Here is a 22,264-nt window from a genome sequence, read left to right as displayed (position 1 = left end):
CAGGGGAGGTGAGCTGCTTTGGAGAATGGATTGGAAACGTGGACCTTTAATGATGCGACTTTTCAAATTTAAAGACAGGCTCTGAGAAAACAACGTTCTGGGCAAGAGGGAACAGTACATGCAAAGTTCCTGTGGCCAGAACAAGATCAGCTTGTTAAAGAACAGCAAGATACCAGTGTGTGCCTGGATTCGAGTGAACCAAGAGTGGGTAGATGAGGTCAGGGAAGACCACGGAGGGCCTTGGGGGAAGGAGTGTAGATAAAATTCCAAGGCCCACATGAGTGTTTTGGAGGGTTATTAGGCTGGATAGCAATATTAATAATGGGCCTATGGATTAAATGAACATGTCAGTCCTGTGGAAGGAAATGGGGGCTCAGAGTGGCAAAACCACTTGCCTGAACATGCACAGCATCAAACTGTACTCCTGGGAACACTCTGGCTCCTAACATCTGCCTCCCAGCCTGACCCTCACCATTCCACCCCAGGGGCAGGTGGGCAGCCCTTCCAACCTAGAGTGGGTCAGAGCTTGCAGCAGGGACTGTGCATGTAGCTCAAGCTCTTGGTTCTGCTCTTAGGACTGGGTCCCCACCCTCTTCTTCCAGCCCCAGGGACCAATCCTAATAACCATTAACTGGGCCCAAGCTTCACATACTGTATTGCATTTAATGTGCGTGGTGATGTGAGTTAGTTGTCTTTATTCTCATTTGACCGTTGAAGGGAAAATCACAGCTCTTGAATGGCATTTGAACACAGCCTGGCTGATGGCAAAGTGTGGGTGCTGTCCTGGGTGGCCAGGTTTTAGGACATAGGGCATCCTGGGGCTTGCTCCCAGCAAGGGGCCAACAGCCTACCCTACCTCCCACCCTCCCCCAACCCCCCCCCCACCCCCGCCCTACGGAAAGCACCCTCTGGCCAAGGAGAGGAAGCAGTGAGCATGAGGTAAGGCTCCCACCTTGTGGTGAAGATAAGTAACTACAGCGTCAGTTTCCCAGGGAGAAGGGGCAGAGGTGGCAAGGACACCAGGAGAGACCACACCGATGCAGACTCATGTCTGTCCTAATACTTTATTGGTCACCTCTAGGCCTGTGCCCAACTAGATGGGTCCAGGGAGGGGCTCACCATTTACCAGCTCCCAGCTGGGAGAATGAGAAGGACTTGGCCAAGCCCTCCAGGTTCACAGACTATGGAGTTTAAAGGGGCAAGTCTGGCCTTTCCTGGGTCACCATGGGGTATCCAGGTAGAGGTGGAGGTGGAGGCCAACAGCCCAAGCTTCCCACCTATCTGCAGTCTAGTTGTGTTTGGAGAAGTATTCCTTGCTGTCGTCCACGTTAGGCTTGATTGTGTCACTGCCTGGCTTCCAGCCAGCAGGACAGACTGTGGGAAGACACAGGGATGCACATTTGAGGCTAGAGCTACATCTTCAAGGTAGGGCAGTTATGAGGGGATGAACAGAGGCAAAGTAAGAGCCAGAGTGGCAGAAAAAAAAACCCAGAGCCAAGTGGTACAGCCCCAAGGCCATATAGCACGTTGGGAAAAGCCCTTCAAGCCCAGCTACAGGATGTTCTGGCTGACATTTTTATTTCTTTTTGACCACCCCCACACCGTTTTTTAAAGATTTATTTATTTATTTGAGGGGCGCCTGGGTGGCTCAGTCGTTAAGTGTCTGCCTTCGGCTCAGGTCATCATCCCGGGGTCCTGGGATTGAGCCCCGCATCGGGCTCCCTGCTCCGCGGGAAGCCTGCTTCTCCCTCTCCCACTCCCCCTGCTTGTGTTCCCTCTCTCACTGTGTCTCTCTCGGTCAAATAAATAAATAAAATCTTTAAAAAAAAAGATTTATTTATTTATTTGGAGAAAGCATGAGCACAAGAGTGTGGAAGTTGGGGGGGGGGGGCAGAGGGAGAGGGACAGGAAATCCTCCAGTAGGCTCCCCACTGAGTGTGGAGCCTGACAAGGGGCTGGATTCCAGGACCCAGAGACCATAACCTGAGCCAAAACCAAGAGTCCGATGCTTAACTGACTGAACCACCCAGGCACCCACCCCCCTTTTAAAAAGATTACTTTCTTCCTGTCCCTGGGAGGGGGGGGGAAGTGGGGGAAGCGGCAGAGGGGGAGAATCTCCAGCAGACTCCTTGCTAAGCACAGAGCCCAACCTCACAACCCTGAGATCATGACCTGAGCTGAAACCAAGAGTCAGACGCTTAACTGACTGAGCCATCCTAGTGCCCCTCTTTTTGACCCCTTTAATCCTGCTTCTCCGTCAGCCATAGACCCACCGGACATCGAAGGTCTGTGATCAGGCTGTGTCCTCCACAGGAGAAGGTACTCTGATCCAACTAATATTATTCAAGCTTGACTTGGTACATGCCTTCTCAAATATCTTCTATAGATCTGTTATCTCCCAGCTCCCACCCTCATATTGGGGTATCTACCCCACCAGACTAGAAAAGTCCTGCGGACGAGGCCCTGAACTGAATCTTCTTTGGGGCCCTCACATCCATCCCACACAAGTGATAGAGCAGGCAGTCAATGTCTGCATGAGGGCTGAGTATGTACCCACAGCTGAACCCAGGTGAACATGTGTGGCTGCTCACCTTCCCCATGCTCATCCGTGTACTGGAAGGCCTGCACCAGCCGCAGAACTTCGTCCACAGAGCGCCCCACAGGCAAATCATTGACAGTGATCTGGCGAAGGACACCCTTGCCATCGATGATAAAGAGGCCCCTGAAGATATCAGGGTTCATGGTGAGGAGCTGGGAGTTCCCATTGCCAGAGCCGGGGAGGGAGTATCAACTCCCTACTGGCCACAGGGCTGGGGGCAGGGAAGACAGTGCCCAAGCATTGTCCCCTTATCCTGAGGATTGGGGGCTCCCTGAGGGCCCCACAGTACCTGTAGGCAATGCCCTCATCTTTCTTCAGCACACCATAATCTTCGGACAAACTTCTGGTTATATCGGCCAGCAAGGGGATGTTCAGGGGGCCCAGGCCTCCCTCCTTCCTGGGAGTGTTGATCCTAGGAGTGGAAGAGACAAGTCTGGGACCCAAGATGCTGATACAGCAGGGTCCTCACCCTGGGGGCCTGGGTGTGATAAAGGCTGAAGAGGGGGTGCTGCAGCTGAGAGATAAGGGGCTTTAGAGCAAGGTTCTAGGATCCCCACCCACCCCACCCTGAAGAGGGTATAGGGGCTCTTTCCCGCAGCTGGGAAGACTAAGCCGAGGCTCCAGGTCCAGCAAAGGGTGTTCACATATGCCGGTGACCTCCCACATCTTGGGGCAGAAAGCCTGTCTCAGAGTCCCCATCCTCCTCTCTCTAGCTCTGTGTGTTGGGGCCCAGCCCTTCACTGTCTAGAACTGGAGTTTCCACCTTCTTGAAATAGTTATTGGAAGGGAGGTTGTGTTGCCCTAAGTGAGAGAAGGCATCTCCAACTCTCTGGGCCCAGCAACTAGTTTTCAAATGCTAATTACTGCCATCATCATTAAGGACTTGGGCGTCCTTAATTTTATTATTTTCAAGACGGGGAAAGGGAGGCCCAGATGTTGAGCAACAGCCGCAAGAACACATAGCTCGGATCCTATGGAGGACGTGGGCTTGGCTGCATCCTCCCTCCCTGCTAGTCCCCGCTCATACCAAGCCAGGTGGGTGAACTGAGAGTCGACAGAGACCCCCAGCACCTCACAGCCCAGCTTGCGGAAGTCCTCGGCACGCTCGCTGAAAGCGATGATCTCCGTGGGGCAGACAAAGGTGAAGTCCAGCGGGTAGAAAAAGAGGACCAAGTATTTCCCTGCGGGAGGGAGCGGGCAGAGACAAAGAGTTAGGCCCCTGATGTCTGGGCCCCACCCCCACCTGGGCCCACTCTCGGCCGCCCTCACCTTTGTAGTCGCAAAGCTTCACCTCCTTGAAGGCGCCGTCCACCACGGCGGTGGCCTGGAAGGGCGGGGCGGGCTTTCCGATGTGCGCCTTGCCAGAGGCCATGACTGAAAGCTGAGACCCGCGGCCCGGTCAGTGCGCCCGGGAAGACCCTTTGTCCTGCCTTCCCAAGGTCACGCTGCGTGCTGGGCCCGGTGACCGAGGAAGAGAGGCAGAGGGCGCAGCACTACCCCACACCCTCCCGGGTACCCGGTCTGCGCGGCCTTGAGACTGCAGGAGACCCGTCCCCCTGACCAGCAAAAGCGGCCCGGCTGCAGCCGCCGGGGACCCCCCCCCATTAGCGTGTCGGCCTGAGGGCCCTGGCGCAAGCCCACCGCTCCAGGAGGAGAGCCCGCGAGCAGGGGGCGGGGAGCTCGGCGATGCGGCCTGCACTGCATGCAAGGCCAAGGCCTCGGTTTCCCCCTGCAAGGACAAAGGCGGCCACTACGGCGGGCGGAAAACAAAGGCTGCAGCGCTGAGGTCTGGACCCGGCCGGAGCTGCTCCAAGGGGGCTCCCCAGAGCCCGGTGCCCTCCAGGTGTCCATACCTGCGTGGGCAAGGCGGCACGCACAGACCAGCACACGCGCGAAATCGCGTTCTCAGCACCAAGCGCGCCCTGGGCCTGGGTGCCTTTTATGCGCGGCACGAACCATGACGCATAGGGCGGGGGGGGGCGGGGGGCGGACGAGTGAGCGGTCGGGTCCACTGCAACCGCAGGGGAGGTGTGGGGAGCGAAGCAGGCCCGGTCCACGCGCCTGCCAGCGGCGGGAGGAGTCGCGGAGTCGCGGACCCCGACCACTGCCTCCGCTGGTGGGGGGAGTGCGGGCACCACATACCCCGCGAGGAGCTCCTCCTCGGAGCGCGCCCGGGTCGGTTGGAGTCCGGCATGGCCGGGAGCCCGGCGGACTTACTGCTGCTGCCTCTGATTCTCCTGCTGCTGGGGACCCCTGCCCAGGTCTCCCGCGACTACCATTACTTTGGCGAGAAGAGCGGAGGCGACACCTGGGAGGAACTGCGGCTGCAGCATCAGGAGAAAGGTAACCGCACGCCGCGGGTGTGATGGTGCGGAAAGGTGCCCCATTGCCCCACTTCAACAGCTGGCTGCAAACACACCCTCCTCCAGGGACTTCAGACCTCTCTCCCCATCTGCGCCCTGGCGTGGCCCCCTTGGGCTGGTTACTTTTCTCTGAGGCTCAGTTTTCTTATCTGTAAATTGAAATAGAGACCGACTTTAAGCCTCTCCCAGGGGAAGAGTGGACATGGGTCGGCAATAAACCCCCAAGCAGACACATCCATAAAGTCATGGATGTGTGCTAGGAAGGGTGGAGATAGAGAAAGGAGGGGACGGGTAAACGTCTGAAGTCAGAGAAGGCCGGGCTGAAGAGGATGGGTAACCAATGCAGCAGGAATCCAGCAAAAGCCCCAAATGCAAAGATTTAGGGAGAAGAGTGTGCCAGGGAATGGGAACAGCAAGTGCCAAAGCCAAAGGGCTGGACGGAGGAAGTGTTTTCTGGCTGAGGCTTGGTAAGGCATGAAGTGTTAGGACTTTGTGAGCTGCACAGTTGGGGTAAGACCTGTTTCCTAGGGGCATAGGGAGGAGTCCATAAAAAAGCATTGTAAAGAGCCCCTGATAAGCACTCAGAAGGTTGTAGCTGCTTGAAAAGTGGCCATAATAATTGCTTTTTTTTTTTTAAAGATTTTATTTATTCATTTGAGACACAGAGATATATATAGAGAGAGAGCATGAGCAGTGGGAGAAGCAGAGGGAGAGGGAGAAGCAGACTCCCCGCTGAGCCAGGAGCCTGATGTGGGGCTCGATCCCAGGACCCTGGGATCATGACCTGAGCCGAAGGCAGACACTTAACCATCTGAGCCATCCAGGCGCCCCCATAATAATTGCTTTTGTACTACATGCCAGCACATCACCAGAGGCTTTCAGTACCTTCGTTATATTATGCCAGTTATGTCACTTAATTTACCACCTGCAGCCCTGCTGGTTAGGTGACACTATGCCTACTGAACAGGCCCATCATCACACCCCTGAAGACAGGAGTCAGCTTCAGATCGTGGGCACCCAGCGTGTTGTATCACACTCCCAACTGGACAGGCTAGCGCTGCTGGGAAGTGTCAGTTTGCAGTTCCTCTGGGTCACATACCAGATGTATGAGCTCAAAGGGTGGCTTGCTTTCTATAGGTCTCAGTTTCCCCACCTTGGAATGATGGGGAAATTACATGAGATAATCTATGGGGGGGGGGGTGCCTGGCACAGAGGCAGAGCCCAGCAAACAGGAGATGTTGTTGTTAGTGTCTTTATCCTCCTGCCTTCCTAGAGGAGGTCCCCCCTACTTGGCCCTCCATCCCTAGACGTGGAGGACTCGATCCTTGGCCCGTGGGGAAAGTGGCGCTGTTTCTGCGACCTGGGCAAGCAGGAGCGCAGCCGCGAGGTCCTGGGCACAGCGCCGGGCCCGGTGTTCATGGACCGCGAGAATCTGGTGCAGGTGCGGCCCTGCAGGCAACAGGACTGTTCATCCTGCAAACCAACCGATTGCGACTGGAGGCCCTGAACCCGGGTGAGAGACAAATGCAGAGGAGGCGGGCCTAGGGCGGGCTGTCAAGTCCGGTGTTGAGAGTCCCCAGGGTGGGCGGGGAGAGGGGAAGGGCCGCGGGTGCGGGCGAGTGCGAGGAGGGCCTTTAGGGCTGAGGCTAGAAGATGGTGGAGAGGGGAGAGCTGAGTCAGGAGCCGTGAGCCCCCTCTGACATCCGGGGAGAAAGGAAGAAAGATGGTGAGGGGCAGGGAGGGGGAATCAGAGATGGAGGAACTGTGACCTTGAAGAAGGGGTATGAGCCTGATGCGGGTCAGACACCTACAGGCTGAGGACGTGAGCCCGCTGAGACTCGAGAATTGAGGGACATGAACCCTGAACTGGGGGGAATGGCCCCGCCTGGTGGGCGCAGGCTCTTAGCAGAAGTCTGTTGAGATCTGGGATCACAGGTGGGAGGGGGTGGGTGGGGGAGGCTTAGCCCCAGTTAGAGGTTAGGAAACAGAGTGGGGGGGGAGGGGCGAGGGCCCGGGTGACGTACCGAGAGGGAGAGAGAGAGAGTTCGACCCCAAATCTGAAGGCCTGAGCTCAGTGGAAGTAGGAGTACCTAGTCCAGAGGGCTTAGATTGTGTGGAGTGGCAGGGACAGGGAGTACAAATAGCCAGCATCCAGATGGACAGGGACCCCGTGATGTGGACACTGGCAGTATTCTGGCAATATAGTGGTATTTGACCTTCAAGGTCCCGACTGGGCCAAGTTCTCCAAGGCCTGCGTCAGTTTCCCGTTTATTTCCCTATCCTCCTACCAGCCCTGACGGGCGGGGCGTCAGGGACGCCGGGGCGGAGCTTGGAAAGCGACCCCGCCCACCCCGTGTCCCCAAGGAAGAGCTCGGCGGTCGGCCTTGGGAACTACAATTCCCAGGAAGCCGTACGGCAGGAGCTTCGGTGGCGCCTGCGCAAACGTCAACGGCGGCAGGAGCGTCGGGGGAGTGTCCTGGGCACCGATTGGTCGGGAGTGAGAGCCGTTTCGGGACCCGCGGAAAACGCGCGCCTGCACCTGAGCCTGCAGACCTCGTTCTTGCTGCTGGTGGCGGCTGCAGAGGCGGCATGGATCTTGGCGAGCTGGACGGAGACAGTACGGGCCGCTGTCGCCTGAACTCGCCTGTGCCCGCGGTGTGCCGCAAGGAGCCCTGCGTCCTGGGCGTCGATGAAGCGGGCCGGGGCCCGGTGCTGGGTGCGCCTCCGGGACTGGGCTGGGGGAGGGGCGTGATAAGGGGAACGCAGGTTGCACTGGAACGGGAGCTGGGATTGTACCCTACCCGGGGGGGGGGGGGGCGGGTCATAGTGGCGATGACACCGAAGAAAGCGGTGATGATGGAATAGGGATAGCGGTTTTCACTGGTTGGACCCCCGCTTCTCCAGGCCCCATGGTCTACGCCATCTGTTATTGCCCCCTCTCACGCCTGGCACATCTGGAGGCCCTGAAAGTGGCAGGTGAGCTGGAGTTGTGAGTCTCGTGAGGGGGTTCCTGGGCGTGTGCGGGGGGGGGGTGCAAACTGGAGGGGGAGAACAGGAGCTGGGAGAACTAGTCGCTCCCCTTCTTTCCCAACCCTCCTCCCAGACTCAAAGACCCTATCGGAGAGCGAGCGGGACAGGCTCTTTGTGAAAATGGAGGAGGACAGGGACTTTGTGGGCTGGGCATTGGACGTGCTGTCTCCAAACCTCATCTCTACCAGCATGCTTGGGCGGTGAGGGACCTCCCGGAGGGGCCAGGGTGGAGGGGCAGCCAGCATGGGCTGGAAGGGATCCGTATCTGGATCGGGGTTGACTGGGTTGTCTCCCACTGCAGGGTCAAGTACAACCTGAATTCCCTATCCCATGATACAGCCACTGGGCTGGTGCAATATGCCTTGGATCAGGGTGTGAAAGTTGCCCAGGTGAGCTGACTGTTGGGTTGCGGACGTTTGATCACCTCAGGATAAAATGGAGGTATACAAGTGCAGTGAGTGATTCAAGGTCAGACATACCTGGGTTACCTCAGGAGTATATGTTGCTGCCTTTGACATTTTACTACTTTTTCTACCCTAAATGTGTGCCCCACCCTGGACCAAGGAGGAGCCCCCAGCTCCACTCTCATTTAATTTATCTCTATATTCTAAAGGCTCAGAGTCCAGAACAAATCCCCATCTGTCCACCTGCCCAAAGCCTTTGTGCTAGCCCAGGGCACCCTCCTCTCCTGGATTCCTGCCCCATCCTCCCCCCACTTAGAGGCCTGTTCTTTACAGTCTGCTCCTTATGCAGCAGATAGTCATCTTCTTCTTTTTTTTTTTTTTTTAAGATTTTATTTATTTATTTGACAGAGAGACAACGAGAGAGGGAACACAAGCAGAGGGAGAGGGAGAAGCAGGCTTTCCGCTAAACAGGGAGCCTGATGCGGGGCTTGATCCCAGGGCCCTGGGATCGTGACCTGAGCCGAAGGCAGACACTTAACGACTGAGCCACCCAGGCGCCCCCAGATAGTCATCTTCTGAGTCATAGATCTCAACATTTAACTTTTTGATTTCAGTAAAAATTAAACCTGGGAAGTTCAGTGTCAAGTGGAAGAGAGAGTGAGATTAAATTACCAGAGGAAAATATAAGTTGGCATTGCATCCAGTACTTTGTGGCAAAGATCAGGCTGTTGGAGGGGATTGCAAGGATAAATACACTTGAGATAGGGAACGAACAAGGCCAACCTTGCTGGGGAGTTGGCTGAGGTCCTGGACTGGAACGTGGCCCTGAAGGTGCAGTACTGGAGCAGACGGACAAGAGCTCTGCCCTCTGGGGCTCATGGCCAAGTCAGGGGACACAGATGGTCAGCTGGTAAGCAGATGACAAAGGTGATTTCTGAGGATAACAGCAGTGGAGATCACGGATCTCCTCTCTCTACTCCAGCCATGAGACCTCCCTGCTGCTGTATAGCATACTCGGCATGGTCCCACCTCAGGGCCTTTGCACTGGCTCTTCCTTCTGTCAAGAATCCTCTTTCTGAGATCTCCCCATGACTCATTTCCTCATCTCTTTCAGGCCTTTATTCAGATGTCACCACCTCAGAGTGACCTCTCCGAATCTCTCCCACCACTGTTTAAAATGATAACCCCTCCCAGGGCACCTTGCTGCCTCAGTCAGTAGAGCATGGGACTCTCGATCTCAGGGTTGTGAGTTCAAGCCCCACGTGGGGCATAGAGCTTACTTAAAAAAACAAGTAGAGAAGAAATAAAATAATAATCCCTCCCGACTTTTCCCTGTCCTTTATTATTTATCCTGTTTCTTGTCTGTGGCCCTCACCAGGGTATCCACTCCAGGAAGACAGAGATTTTTGTCTGGTGTGTTTACTGCCATATTCTTGGCATCTGGTGTAGCCATGGTATGCTTAGGTGCTCGGTGAGTGTAGAATGTATTCAACTTGATCAGGGACAGCCTCTTTTGGAGGGGACTTTTTTTTTAGTAATCTCTACACCCAGTGTGGGGCTCAAGTCCATGACCTCAAGATCAGGAGTCGCACACTCTGCCAGTTGAGCCAGCCAGGTGCCCCTGGAGAGGACTTTAGACAGAGATGCCCGAGAAAGCTGCACCCTAGGGATGAGCCAAGAGAAGAATATTCCAGGCACAGGAATAGCGTGTGTAAATGCTGGGAGGCTGGATCACTTACACAGTTGTTTCTCCAGATGTCTGCTGAATGAATACATTTCTGTCACCATGCAGGTATTTGTGGACACTGTGGGGCCACCAGAGACTTACCAGGCGCGGCTGCAGGAGCAGTTTCCCGGCATTGAGGTGACAGTCAAGGCCAAGGCAGATGCCCTCTACCCTGTGGTCAGCGCTGCCAGTATCTGTGCCAAGGTTAGGCTCCTGCTGGCTGTGGCCAGCTCCTAGCGTCCCTCTGGGCAGGAGGCAGGCGTGCCTGCTTCCAGGGAGGGAGATCCCAAGTTTGTATCTTGCCCACAGGTGGCCCGTGACCAGGCTGTAAAGAACTGGCACTTTGTGGAAAAACTGCAGGACCTGGATGCTGATTATGGCTCTGGTTACCCCAATGGTGAGCAGATTAGAGCCGCCCTGAGACAGTGGTATTGGCAATAACACTGACAAGGGAGGCCTGAGCCCGCTTCCACGGTTTTCTGCGTTGCACTCATCCCGCTCCACAGTGGAAGAGCCTGAGGCTCAGACAGGGGGAGCCACTTGCTACGGCCAGCCTGTGGCAGAGCTGGATTCCAGCGGGCAGGCTCTCTCCTCCCTTCTCTCTCCCTCTCTCCTGTCTCTCTGGAGCCCCAGTGAGGGCCTGACACCCTTGGTGGGCATCTATTTGTTAAGGGGCGAGGGGTGCCAGCTGATGTCCAGTAGCCCCAGCTTAAATCTGTTGTTTTCTTCCCAGTTATGAGGCTCACTCTCCTTGTCTGTGTGGTAGGTGATCATGTGCCCACCCCCCGCCATGAGCAGATTTCTTTTCTTTTTTTTTTTTAAAGATTTTATTTGTTTATTTGACAGAGAGAGACACAGCGAGAGAGGGAACACAAGCAGGGGGAGAGGGAGAGGGAGCAGCAGGCTTCCCGCGGAGCAGGGAGCCTGATGCGGGGCTCGATCCCAGGACCCCGGGATCATGACCTGAGCCGAAGGCAGATGCTTAACCAACTGAGCCACCCAGGCGCCCCCATGAGTAGATTTCAAGAGTCAGTGGCTGGGTTCAAGGAACCCTCTGGTCCTTCTGAGGCCCAGGGAGGGATGGGCAGTTGGGTGGGGAGACACAGCAAGTCTGTGATTGGAACTTAGGTGAGGCCAAAGTAAGGAAACCAGGTCCAGGCCAAAGACAGTTTGGGTCGCATTTAGTGCTTACTGAGGGCCTGGGGATATAGCCATGAGCAAGGTCAACAGGGACCTCCCTGTCTCCACTGAGCTTCTAGTTTTGGGGGGGATTTTGGGCAGTAACACCATGGTCCACAGATGCTCATTTAATGACCGTTGTCCTTGAGGGGGTGAAAGGATGTTTCAGAGGCAGTCTCCCCTAAACTACCTTGAGCACCTGTTGGCAGTTGGAGCGGGGAGCTGCCTGGGCAAAGGTTCTGAGGCAGGAATGGGCCTCAAACAGTGGGAGGGGCCTCCGGTACTCTGGTGGCTGGAGAGGAGGTAGTGGGACCTCAGGTGCCAGGCTGAGGAACTCGGACATTGTGTCAGGGCTCAGGGACCATCACCACTGCCCACCCCGCCCTTCCCGTCCCTCAGATCCCAAGACAAAAGCGTGGTTGAGGAAGCACGTGGAGCCTGTGTTCGGCTTCCCCCAGTTTGTCCGGTTCAGCTGGCGCACGGCCCAGAGCATCCTGGAGAAGGAGGCAGAAGGTGTTCTGTGGTGGGTGTCCTGGAGGTGCTGTGAGGAAAGAGGGAAGGAGGCCAGGGCTCAGCCCTCCCTGGGAATACCTCCCCCCCAACACACCGAAGTGGCCAGTATCACCACCTCTCCCACAGGGAGGACTCGCCGACAGGGGATCAGGAGGGATCTGGGAGGATCATGTCCTACTTCAGCAAAGGCCCCCGAACCCACCCCCACCTCCCGCACCGGTACTTCCAGGAGCGAGGCCTGGAGTCAGCCACCACCTTCTAGGAGCCAGCCTGTTCTCCCTTTATGTGCCTCCCTCACCCCCCCCCCCCGCCCCCCTTTTGTGATTAAAAGTTGTTTACTGAAAGCTAAGCATTTGGTTGTACTTTGCGGTGGAAGCAGGTTGGGAGGGTGCTCTGCAGCTGGACCCAGCTACAGACTTTCCGAACCGAAACAGGATGGGCCCTGGCTGATTTTATTTTATTTTATATTTTTATTTGATTTCACTTTTTAAAGATTTATTTATTTATTTTAGAGAGAGTGCATGTGTGCATGGAGCGAGGGCAGGGAGAGGCAGAGGGAGATACAGAATCTCAGGCAGACTTCCATGCTGAGCCTGAAGCCCAACACTGAAATCACAACCTGAGCTGAAACCAAGAGTCGGACCTTTAATCGACTGTGCCACCCAGGTGCCCTTATTTAATTTTTTAAATGCATAATATATTTGTAGGATGCAGAATTAGGAGGGAGGACATTGAGAAGCCTCCCTCCCACTGTGCACCCAGATCACTAGTGGGCTTACCAAGGTGTCTGTCTCTTCAGGCTGCTATGATAACACAGCCCGGGTGGTTTATAAACAACAGACATTTATTACAGTTCTGGGGGCCGGAAGTCCAAGATCACAGTTGCCTGCATGGTCTAGTTATGGTGAGGACCCTTTTCCAGGTTGTAGACTGCCAGCTTCTCACTGTGTGCTCACATGGTGGAAGGGGCAGGGAACTTTCTCTAGGTTCGTTTTATAAGAGCACTAATCCCTTTCTTGACCTAATCACCTCTTAATACCGTTATCTGTGGGAATTAGGATATCAACATGAACTTCGGGGAAACAGACATTCAGGCTACAGCAGGTAGCTTTTACATCCTTCTGGAGATAGCCTGGCATGTTACAAAATATATGTGCGGATACTTTCCTGACGTTTGTTTTTGTTTTAGGAATGGAAACAAACTCTAGCCTAGATAGTGCACATTCATTACTCTTCACTGCATCTTGGAGATAATTCCAAATGGGTGCCTTCCTCGTTCCCTTTCTAGCTACAGAGTCCTCGGCGTGACCGTCCTGTGGTTTATTTAATGCTTCTTAAGAGACAATGGGTTGTCGCCCAGCTTGCCGTTACATTGGAGAATGACTGGAGTGGGCCATCATTTCTCATGCAATTTTGTCTGTAGGAAAGTTCCCGGAGGTGGGCTTGCTGGGTTAGAGGATCTATGTGGTTTGTAATTTGGAGAGATATTTCCAAATTCCTCTCTGTGAAGACTTCTACTCCATGGCACTCCTACCAGCAATGTAAGTAAGCACTTAATTCCTGCACAGCCTTGCCAGTAGCAAGATAGGTTTATCTCACTCTGAGAAGTTTGCAAGTCAGGTGGCTCAACATCAAGGACACCATTTTTTTAAAAAAAGATTATTACTTTTTTATTTTAGAGAGAGCGAGCATGGGAGGAGGGGAGGGGCAGAGGGAGAAGGAGAGAAAATCTCAAGCAGACTCTGCACTGAGCACAGTGCCTGACTCGGGGCTTGATCCCATGACCCCAAGATCATGACCTGAGCGAAAATCAAGAGTGGGATGCTTGGGGCGCCTGGGCGGCTCAGTTGGTTAAGCAACTGCCTTTGGCTTGGGTCATGATCTTAGGGTCCTGGGATCGAGCCCCACGTCGGGCTCCCTGCTCGGCGGGAGGCCTGCTTCTCCCTCTCCCATTCTCCCTGCTTGTGTTCCCTCTCTCGCTGTCTATCAAATAAATGAATAGAATCTTTAAAAAAAAAAAAAAGTCAGATGCTTAACCAACTGAGCCACCCAGGCACCCCTCAAGGACACTATTTTTTAAATTCATCTTCTCTTTTGCCATTTTTGATGTTTTTTTTTGCCTCTCATGGTCCCACTATGGCTGCCACAGTTCCAGACATCACATCTCAACCTCCAAAGGCCTCATCCCCAAGCAGCTGCCCTGTCACTTCCTGGCTGAAAGTAGGACATATCTATGCCCAAAGCAATCCCTGTCAGGGGGAAGGGAATATCGGGTAAAAAGTTAAGAACTGGTACCTGGGGGTGGGAGAGACCCAGTACCCACCCCCCCACCTCTTTCCCTCACCCTTGACCCCTCCTTGACTCAAGCAGTGGCAATTTCATAGAAGGAAGAAAGGGGATGGCTTTTCACTTGTTAGTAAATGTTCCGTTGGCAGAAGCCCAGGGCATTGTGGGAATATTATTTATGGAGCATGTATTAGTTGGTTAGGGCTGCATAACAAAGTGCCACAGACTGGGTGGCTTAAACAAATTTATTTTCTCACGGTTCTGGAGGCTAGAAGTTCAAGATGAAGGTTTTGGCAGGGTTGATTTCTTTCCTTTTTTTTAAAATTTTTTTTTAAAGATTTATTTATTTATTTATTTGACAGACAGAGAGAAAGCACGAGCTGCAGGGAGGGCCAGAGGGAGAGGGAGAAGCAGACTCCCTGCTGAGCAAGGAGCCCAATGCGGGACTCAATCCTAGGACCCTGGGATCATGACCTGAGCCGAAGGCAGATGCTTAACCGACTAAGCCACCCAGCTGCCCCTAATCTTTTCTTTTAAGGACTCCAGTCATTGGATTATGGCCCACCCATATGACGTTAGTTTACTTTAATTACCTTTTTAAAGACCCTATCCAAACATAGTCACATTCTGAGGTACTGGGGTTAGGACTGCAACATGAATTTGGGGAGTGGGATAACCGAATACCTCTCCACTCCATATAGGTCCCATGCTGGGCACCAGGAAGCCAGCGCTGAGCCAGCTATAAAAGGTCTCTGAGTACCCACTGAGGTCCAGGGGAGCTCAGGAGTGCAGGAGGGGGATGGCAGCTCTGCCCTGGGGCTCACAGAGCCTGAGGAGCTGAATGGCAGAGATCCGGAAGGGTGAGGCGTGGAACAGGAGGGTGAAGAGGGCTCCAGGCAGTGGGAACAGTAAGCGCAGATAGCTGGAGATGAGAAGACCTGCTTTGCGAAGGCCTGAGGGCAGGGATAGTGAAGGCCGATCTGGGGGAGGAACTGTGGCCTCCCCATTTCCCCACCCTAGGGGCACCTTCTATTCAAGCCACAGCCTCTGGTTATCATTGTAGTTGCAAAATGTTTACCCATCCAGATTCCATTAATAATTCTGCCCTGTCAAAAAAAAAAAAAAAATTCTGCCCTGTCCTTCTCTGTGCTGTAAATTTGTAAATTTATGCTCTCGAGTTTGGATTTACATTTTTTTCCTCAGAATTATTAGAATTACAGTTTATCTTTAATTTAGAGGCTCTTCTGACTGCTGATGGAATTTGCCTGGGCAAGATAAACTATCCCCCTTTTTCATAGCTGGCCATAACCAGAAGCCAGTGGGCACCCTAAAGATGTGATTTGCAAATGTTACTTCTTTTTTTTTTTTTTAAGATTTTATTTATTTGACAGAGAGAGACACAGCGAGAAAAGGAACACAAGCAGGGGGAGTGGGAGAGGGAGAAGCAGGCTTCCTGCCCAGCAGGGAGCCCAATGCGGGGCTCGATCCCAGGACCCTGGGATCATGACCTGAGCCGAAGGCAGACGCTTAATGACTGAGCCACCCAGGCACCCTTCTTTTTTTTTTTTTTTTTAAGATTTTTTATTTATTTTGACAGAGAGAGAACACAAGCAGGGGGAGCAGCAGAGAAAGAGGGAGAAGCAGGCTCCCTGCTGAGCAGGAAGCCTGATGAGGGGCTGATCCCAGGACCCTGGGATCATGACCTGAACTGAAGGCAGACACTTAACGGACTGAGCCACCCATGCACCCGCAAATGTTACTTCTAACAAATGTCTTTGAATCCCTGGATATTCAACTAGGGATCCCCAGATCAGCAGCATCAAGCTCATCTGTTAGAAATGTGGAGTCTGGGGGCACCTGGGTGGCTCAGTAGGTTAAGTGTCTGACGCTTGATTTTGGCTCAGGTCATGATCTCAGGATCGTGAAATCGAGCCTTATGTTGGGCTCCACCCTGAGCGTGGAGGCTGCTTGGGATTCTGCTCCTCCCTACTCTCACAATCAATCAATCAATCAATTCTTTTTTAAAAATTAAAAAAAATAAAATGAAGTTAACCATAACCCGTTTCTGGAAGGTTGCACACGATCCTGCTCTCCTTAGGACCGCCATGGGGGTTATTCCTCTGGTTCTCTTTCACCCATCTCTGCCCACCTTCTGCTTCCTGTCCCGAGGTCCTCACTGGTGTTCCTTATCCAGGTAGTCAAGAGTGTCAGTCCGGGGGTGCCCACGTGGCTCAGTCGGTTAAGCGTCTGCCTTCGGCTCAGGTCATGATCCCAGGGTCCTGGGATTGAGCCCTGCATCGGGCTTCCTGCTCAGTGGGGAATCTGCTTCTCCCTCTGCCTCTGTCCCTTCCCCCCTACTCCTGCTCTCTTTCTCTCAAATAAATAAATAAAAAAAATCTTTTTAAAAAAAAGTGTCCATCTGATGGATCTTTCTCTGTGTAAACCTTCCATGGCTTTCACACCCCTTATCATCAGGGCCAAGGCCCTTTGCCTGGTGTTCAAGGCCTTCTGTGATCTGACCCCATCTCCCATGCTGTGTTCCAGGCTCACTGAGCAACTGGGAATTCCCAGACCCTGAAATACCCAGGCCTTCTACTTGAAATGCCCTTGCCTATCGCTTGGTCATCTGCCTGGAGATCTTTCAAAGGCTTATCTACTTTCTTCCTTGAATGCCAGCTTATCCTTGTCACAATAATACAGTATATAACCGCAACAATGATAATGGATGACGTTTACACTTACTGTTAATTATGTGCCCGGCTCTTTCTAAGTATTTTATGTGACCTCCCTCCGATGAGGAGATGGAGTCTAGATGCTTCCCCTTGAATATGAGCTAGGTCTGGTGACACAACATCAGCGAACAGAGAGTGGAGACGACACTGATTTCCAAGGCTAGGGAGTCAGAGAGGAGACCACTTCAACCAGACTGTCTTGGAAACTCTTGCCCTTGGAGCCCAGATGCCATACTGTGAGGAAGCCCAAGCCACAGGGACTGGTCACGTGTAGCGATTCTGGTCGGCAGCCCCACCTCGGGTTCAAGGCAAGACCCAGTGCCAACCAACAGATGTGTGAATGAAGACGCCTTTAAGATGACTAACCCCGGCCAGTGTTTAAGTGAACAAGGACCACCACCAGAAACCAGAAAGAATAATGATTGTTGTTTTTTACCACTGAGTTTGGAGTTGCTACCCAGCGATGTACAACCAGAACAACTTGCATTCACTCATTAATTCTCCCAACAACCCTAGGAGAGGAATGATTATCATCCCCATCTGATAGATAAAGAAACAGACTCAGAATGGCTGGGCAACATTCGCAAAGTTACAGCATGAGTAAATGGTAGAACTGGGATGTTGAACCCAGGTGGACATACTCCAGAGTCAGGGTCATAGCCACGTCTCTATGGCCAATATATCTTGATTCCCTCCCCAGCACTCCTTAACCTTCTGGTTCCAGCACCTGATTTTCCTTTGGGACCACCTCTCCACCATCCTCAGTCCATATGGTTCAGATGGAACTGACCCCACCTTGCCTTCAGGCACAAGCCCATAACCCATATCAAGCCAGTGAGAGTACAGCATCCCTCTGGGCACAGTGATTGGTTTGGTGATGGGCTCATGATAAGGCAGGATCATTGAGTGCCAGCACTGGAAACTTTGCTGGCTTTACAGAGCAATAGGCCCATTTTAACCACTGGAATCATGTAGTTGCTGGTCCATCTTTGCTGTTGCGAGGAGATCCTGTCCGAAAGTATAGCCAAGAAAAAGATGCAGATAGATTCCTAACATCATTTAAGGACCTAGATACAGCCATTCCTGAAGCTCATCAATGTTGGCGAAAGGTAATTTGAGCTGAGTTTCTCTCTTGCGGCTGAAAGAGGTCTATCTGCTACTCTCGCAGGAGTCTCTTCTCTTATGCCTTTCCATCTTCCCTGAGGGCAGAGAATGGGCCTGATCTATCACAGCAGTGTCTGGGCACAGGAGACATCATCAGTCTTGTTCTATTGAACAGAACTAAAAGGCGCATTGCCCCTGTTTTACTGGTGAGGCTGTCCTAAGGCTCTTGGATAGGAGGAGGATCAGGAGTAGCACTTACATCCCAAATTTTAAATCTGAGTCAAGTCCTTTGTCTTAGGTAGAGGGCTGGGATTTGGAAGAAAGGGAGGAAGGAATGAAGGAGGCATCAGGCTAGCCACTGTTGGGTTGGCTTACTCAGAGGGGAGGGCCATAAAGTTTGTCTTGAGGTCTATACAAGTCAAGGAGCTTCCTCATGGACTTGGTGGCATACAGTGGGGGAGCATATCTTTTGCCCTTGTCAGCCCCTCTTCTGGACCCCTCTCCATTTCTGACACCTGGATATTCCAAGTTGTGAAAGTGCTCAGAATATAGGCTATCATTTACATGCTAGTGCGCATCACTTGCTAATTCTGGGACCTGAAGATTTGAAGTGAGACACTGATCACTTTCTGGCAGCTATTCTTGCCACCTATTTCCCCAAGAAGCAGCCACATCACAGTGCTCTAGTTGGCGACTTTATTCAGGGGGGAGAGGGCAAGATGAGCTAGAGCTGGATTATTTCTTTGATCACCTGGAGAAGGGCGAGTCTCTGGGACTCCAGGGAGGCGGGACAGGACTCGAAACTAGAAGGCAGAGCGGGAGAGAGGTGGAGCTCTGGGTGTCTTGAGGGTCGGGTCAGGGGAAGGGGCTCATCTCCCATCCAAGGCCCCGCGCCCCCCTAGGGGCCGCTGCCGCCTCCACTGCCACTCCCGCTGCCCGCACCATCCAGGATCCAGGTGCGTGAACGGCGGAAACGCGGGAAGGCGATTTCCCGGGCCTTCCGTTCCTGTCTGGAACCCGGCAGTACCGAGATGGAAATGTTGAGGCAGTGACCGGCGCCAGGAGCTGCCACCGGCAGCGCGTAGCCCAGAACCGAGTGGCAAAGGTCCGCCCCGTCAGCGAAGGTCTGGGAGAGGGGGTGGAGTTAGGGCCCGAGTGGGCTGAGTCCTGATACTCGGGGGGCGTGGCATTCGGGCTGGGGAGGAGGGAGGGCTGAGGGGCGTGGCCTTGGAAAGGGAAAATCCCGGACTTTGCAAGTTGGGGCCAGTGTAGAAGCGCGGTCTACAGGCTGTCCTAAGGCTCTTGGATAGGAGGATGATCAGGAGTAGCACTGACATCCCAAATTTTAAATCTGAGTCAATCTGAGCAATTACCCGCTTTGGGTCCTCCCGGGAGTGTGGGGGCGGGGCCATAACAGGAGTGGAGTCCTGGGAGGGCGAGTTATTTTTACTGGGTCCCAGGGTTGGGGTGGGGGAGGGCCAGATTAAGGCTGGGGCCTTAGGGAAGGTGATTCGGGCTTCTGGGTGTCCCAGGGGAAACTGTGGATGGGCCTAGAGCAGAGACGGTCCCTTGGGGAGGCCAAATCCAGACTCAGTGGGCCCTAAGGAGCGTACAGACGTATCCCACTATGGAGGTTGGGCTGCGGAAGGGGGAAGGGTGGGAGCAGGGGCCTTGGGAGTGTCAGTCCGGATCCTGGGGCCTAGGCGGGTTAAGACTGGACATAATAAGGGGAGGTCCCAGTCTCTCACCCGCACCTTCTGTCTCAAGCTCACCTGCTCATAGGTAGTGCAGCCAGGCTCACAGCCCCTCTTTTCTAGAAGTGGGAGCCAAGTCGGGCCGCAGGTAATATCGTTTTCGCATGTGGCAAACCTGTGGATGGTGTGTAGAGGGAAGGTGGGTAAAGTCTCCGCAGTCGCGTCCTAGTGGGTTTCCTGCCCTCTCTAAGTCTTCGCTCCGTGTATGTCCCGCCCCCAGATCCAGGTCCCGCCTCTTAGGACCACGTCTCCAGGGACGCCATCCTCCAGATTTCACCCTGCCCTATATTCTCCACACATACCCGGGGCCCTGGCACAACTGGTCTCATCCCTGCAGACTTCAGACCATCTAATTTAGGCCATCCCCTTACATTCCCCACCATTTTAGCTTCTCTTTTCTATCAGGAGGCCCCGCCCCTTAAAAGCCCAGGTCCATGGAAGGCCACGCCTCCGTACTGCCAATCTTAAAAGCCGGGTCCTTTACAGGCCCCGCTCCTTTCTACCTGGCCTCTAAACACTAGGCCTCATCTTTAGACCTTGGCCTTGTTGGGAGGCAGGCGACGCCCCTTCAAACTCTAGGATTAGCAAACTGCAGATCCTGCCTTTGGTCCTGCCCAAACCATAGGACACGCCCCTTATGCCCCGCCTCCCATACCAGACATCGCAGAGCTCGGAACAGAGCGGCTGCGCTTGGCGTATCCCCAGTAACAGCAGGCGGAAGCGACTGTGGAGGACAACTTGGAGGTGTCCCAGAAAGGATTCGCACCTGAACATCGGGAAAGACAGGCTCGTTTGGGTCAGGATGCACAGGGGCTGTGGCCCCTGGCAGGTGCAACTGGAGCAAAGAATACAAGGAAACGCTGGCGAGTACTGTACTCACCCGGGGCTCGGGTCCCCACAGCGTTCTGGGACCATCCCAGGGTCCGATGCCTCTGGCGTGTCCATCTCTGAGGGACAACAGGACCATGGAGAAGGGGACTCCTGTGAGTTGGGGTCTTGGATCCTCAGGTAGGATTGGGGAACCAAGGCCTGGGGGTCCCCTGAACATAACCCCAGTTATGTGAGTGCCGCCCAAACATTAAAGTTAAATAAAGACACTTCTCTTGGGACACAAATGCAATTTCAAATAATAATAATAATAATAATAATAATAATAATAATAATAGTTTATCATAATCAGCTTATTATTTATTATGTCCCTGATAATGGTATAAGTTTCCATATACTTACATATACCCCTTTACAATACCCCTATTAGGTAGGTCTATTATTTTTCTCCCTTTTTAATGGTCTACATGAAGTCCAGAGAGGTTAAGTGACTTGCTCAGAGTCACACAGTTATGAAGTGGCAGAATTGGGATTGGGATTTGAATCCAGGAGTCTGACTCCAGAATCTGTGCACTTTAACTACCATTCTTTTTTTTTTTTTTTAAGATTTTATTTATTTATTTGACACACACAGGAAGAGAGAGAGAGAGCGCGCAAGCAGCGGGGAGCAGCAGGCAGAGGGAGAGGGAGAAGCAGGACCCTGGGATCATGACCTAAGCTGAAGGCAGACGCTTAACTGACTGCGCCATCCAGGTGCCCCTTTAACTACCATTCTTCAGCACAAGCCCTGACTCCCCATCTTCCCCCACCCATGCGTCACCCTAAGCTCCTCTCATAAGGAAATTCTGGTATTGCTATGATGAAGTGGGATTTCTTGGGTGTTGGAGGTTAGGCAGGGTCTGGAGTGCTCACCTGCAAGGTGCAGCTGACCTGTGCCAAGATCGGCCGCCAGCCTATGATGTCTCCGGGACATAGCTGGGAGTAGGCGGCTTCCTCCACAGGCTCCCAGCAGGATCCATGCCAGGGTCAGTCCTAGGGTCCAGGTCAGTCCCTTGGGTCGAGCGTGGCCCCTGCAGGCCATGTCCACCTGAGACAAGAGTCAGCTGGGGTATGTGGTGAGGTTTGGCTGTCCCTTTCCGGGATCTCAGGGTAGTACCCTCCTGATGCCTACCCAAGAGACAGTGGCAGAGAGAGCAGAGAAAGAGCAGTTGATGGGGAGGCAATGACCAAGGACCAAATCCCACGGGGCCTTGAAGTCCTGCCTGTGACCCAGGAGTCCCTTCTCCCCCATCAGACTCATGTCCCCTCCATCCCTTTAGGCCCAAGTGCCCCCTCCTCTAGTTTGACCATGGTGCCCCTCCCCCTCACACCCAGCAGGATCTCCCACCCTGTTGGCCCTCAGGTGATCTCCTCTGTCTTCAGAACTAAAGGGACTCCCCAGCTCTTGCAATCTCCCTCTTCTGTCCAGTAATTCCTCCCTCTCTTCTGCCCAGTCTCCTCCCTCCCTCTTGATCCCTGCTGGCCCCTCTCATGGTCACCTTCTCTCGGCCCACAATCGGCTTAGGGGCTGCCACCAGGGCTGGGCCTTTAGAGCCAAGGTTGGCTGTGGCAGGACTCGAATTTTCCCGCTGGGGTCCAAAAGCCACAAGGTAGGGGAACCTGAGGGTCTGTGGAGACAAGACAATTCCCTCCCCTCCTCTGCCCCCTCTGGCCACTCCTCACCTGTTAACTGGACGGGGGTCTAGG

The 22,264-nt window shown here is 53.6% G+C and overlaps 4 protein-coding genes across 5 annotated transcripts; 2 read left to right on the top strand and 2 right to left on the bottom strand.

Moving 5' to 3' along the window:
• Nucleotides 1-1,045: 1,045 nt before the first annotated feature.
• PRDX2 (peroxiredoxin 2) lies at nt 1,046-4,586 on the bottom strand. The gene is made up of 6 exons (XM_045862925.2): nt 4,453-4,586; nt 3,869-3,980; nt 3,627-3,780; nt 2,889-3,011; nt 2,592-2,722; nt 1,046-1,374 (listed from the first exon to the last, which is right to left on the bottom strand). Exons 2-6 carry the CDS (start codon nt 3,969-3,971, stop codon nt 1,289-1,291), a joined length of 597 nt encoding a protein of 198 aa, XP_045718881.1. The 5' UTR covers nt 3,972-3,980; nt 4,453-4,586; the 3' UTR covers nt 1,046-1,288.
• A 32-nt stretch (nt 4,587-4,618) lies between these two features.
• On the top strand, nt 4,619-7,394 carry THSD8 (thrombospondin type 1 domain containing 8). Its single transcript, XM_045862926.3, has 3 exons — nt 4,619-4,942; nt 6,270-6,475; nt 7,254-7,394. The coding sequence occupies exons 1-2, from the start codon at nt 4,792-4,794 to the stop codon at nt 6,467-6,469; spliced, it is 351 nt and encodes a 116-aa protein (XP_045718882.1). The 5' UTR covers nt 4,619-4,791; the 3' UTR covers nt 6,470-6,475; nt 7,254-7,394.
• Nucleotides 7,272-12,320, top strand: RNASEH2A (ribonuclease H2 subunit A). 2 transcript variants are annotated; one of them, XM_045862923.3, is made up of 8 exons: nt 7,278-7,678; nt 7,867-7,938; nt 8,066-8,192; nt 8,294-8,381; nt 10,189-10,326; nt 10,432-10,519; nt 11,701-11,824; nt 11,941-12,163. In XM_045862923.3, the coding sequence occupies exons 1-8, from the start codon at nt 7,552-7,554 to the stop codon at nt 12,074-12,076; spliced, it is 900 nt and encodes a 299-aa protein (XP_045718879.1). In that variant the 5' UTR covers nt 7,278-7,551; the 3' UTR covers nt 12,077-12,163. The 2 variants fall into 2 exon arrangements, with proteins under 2 accessions (XP_064426406.1, XP_045718879.1); XM_064570336.1 differs by having other exon boundaries at nt 7,272-7,678; nt 11,701-12,320.
• Nucleotides 12,321-18,382: 6,062 nt separating this feature from the next.
• Nucleotides 18,383-21,611, bottom strand: RTBDN (retbindin). The gene is made up of 5 exons (XM_045863865.2): nt 21,431-21,611; nt 20,571-20,637; nt 20,346-20,456; nt 19,709-19,805; nt 18,383-19,062 (listed from the first exon to the last, which is right to left on the bottom strand). The coding sequence occupies exons 1-5, from the start codon at nt 21,597-21,599 to the stop codon at nt 18,835-18,837; spliced, it is 672 nt and encodes a 223-aa protein (XP_045719821.1). The 5' UTR covers nt 21,600-21,611; the 3' UTR covers nt 18,383-18,834.
• Nucleotides 21,612-22,264: the final 653 nt, after the last annotated feature.

This window comes from Mirounga angustirostris, unplaced genomic scaffold (genome assembly GCF_029215605.1).
Source record: "Mirounga angustirostris isolate CCGP_5_RB_7025 unplaced genomic scaffold, mMirAng1.0.hap1 SCAF_1, whole genome shotgun sequence".
Lineage (NCBI taxonomy): Eukaryota > Metazoa > Chordata > Mammalia > Carnivora > Phocidae > Mirounga > Mirounga angustirostris.
Note: the sequence above shows the minus strand (reverse complement) of the source record. Positions and strands in the feature narration are given on the sequence as shown.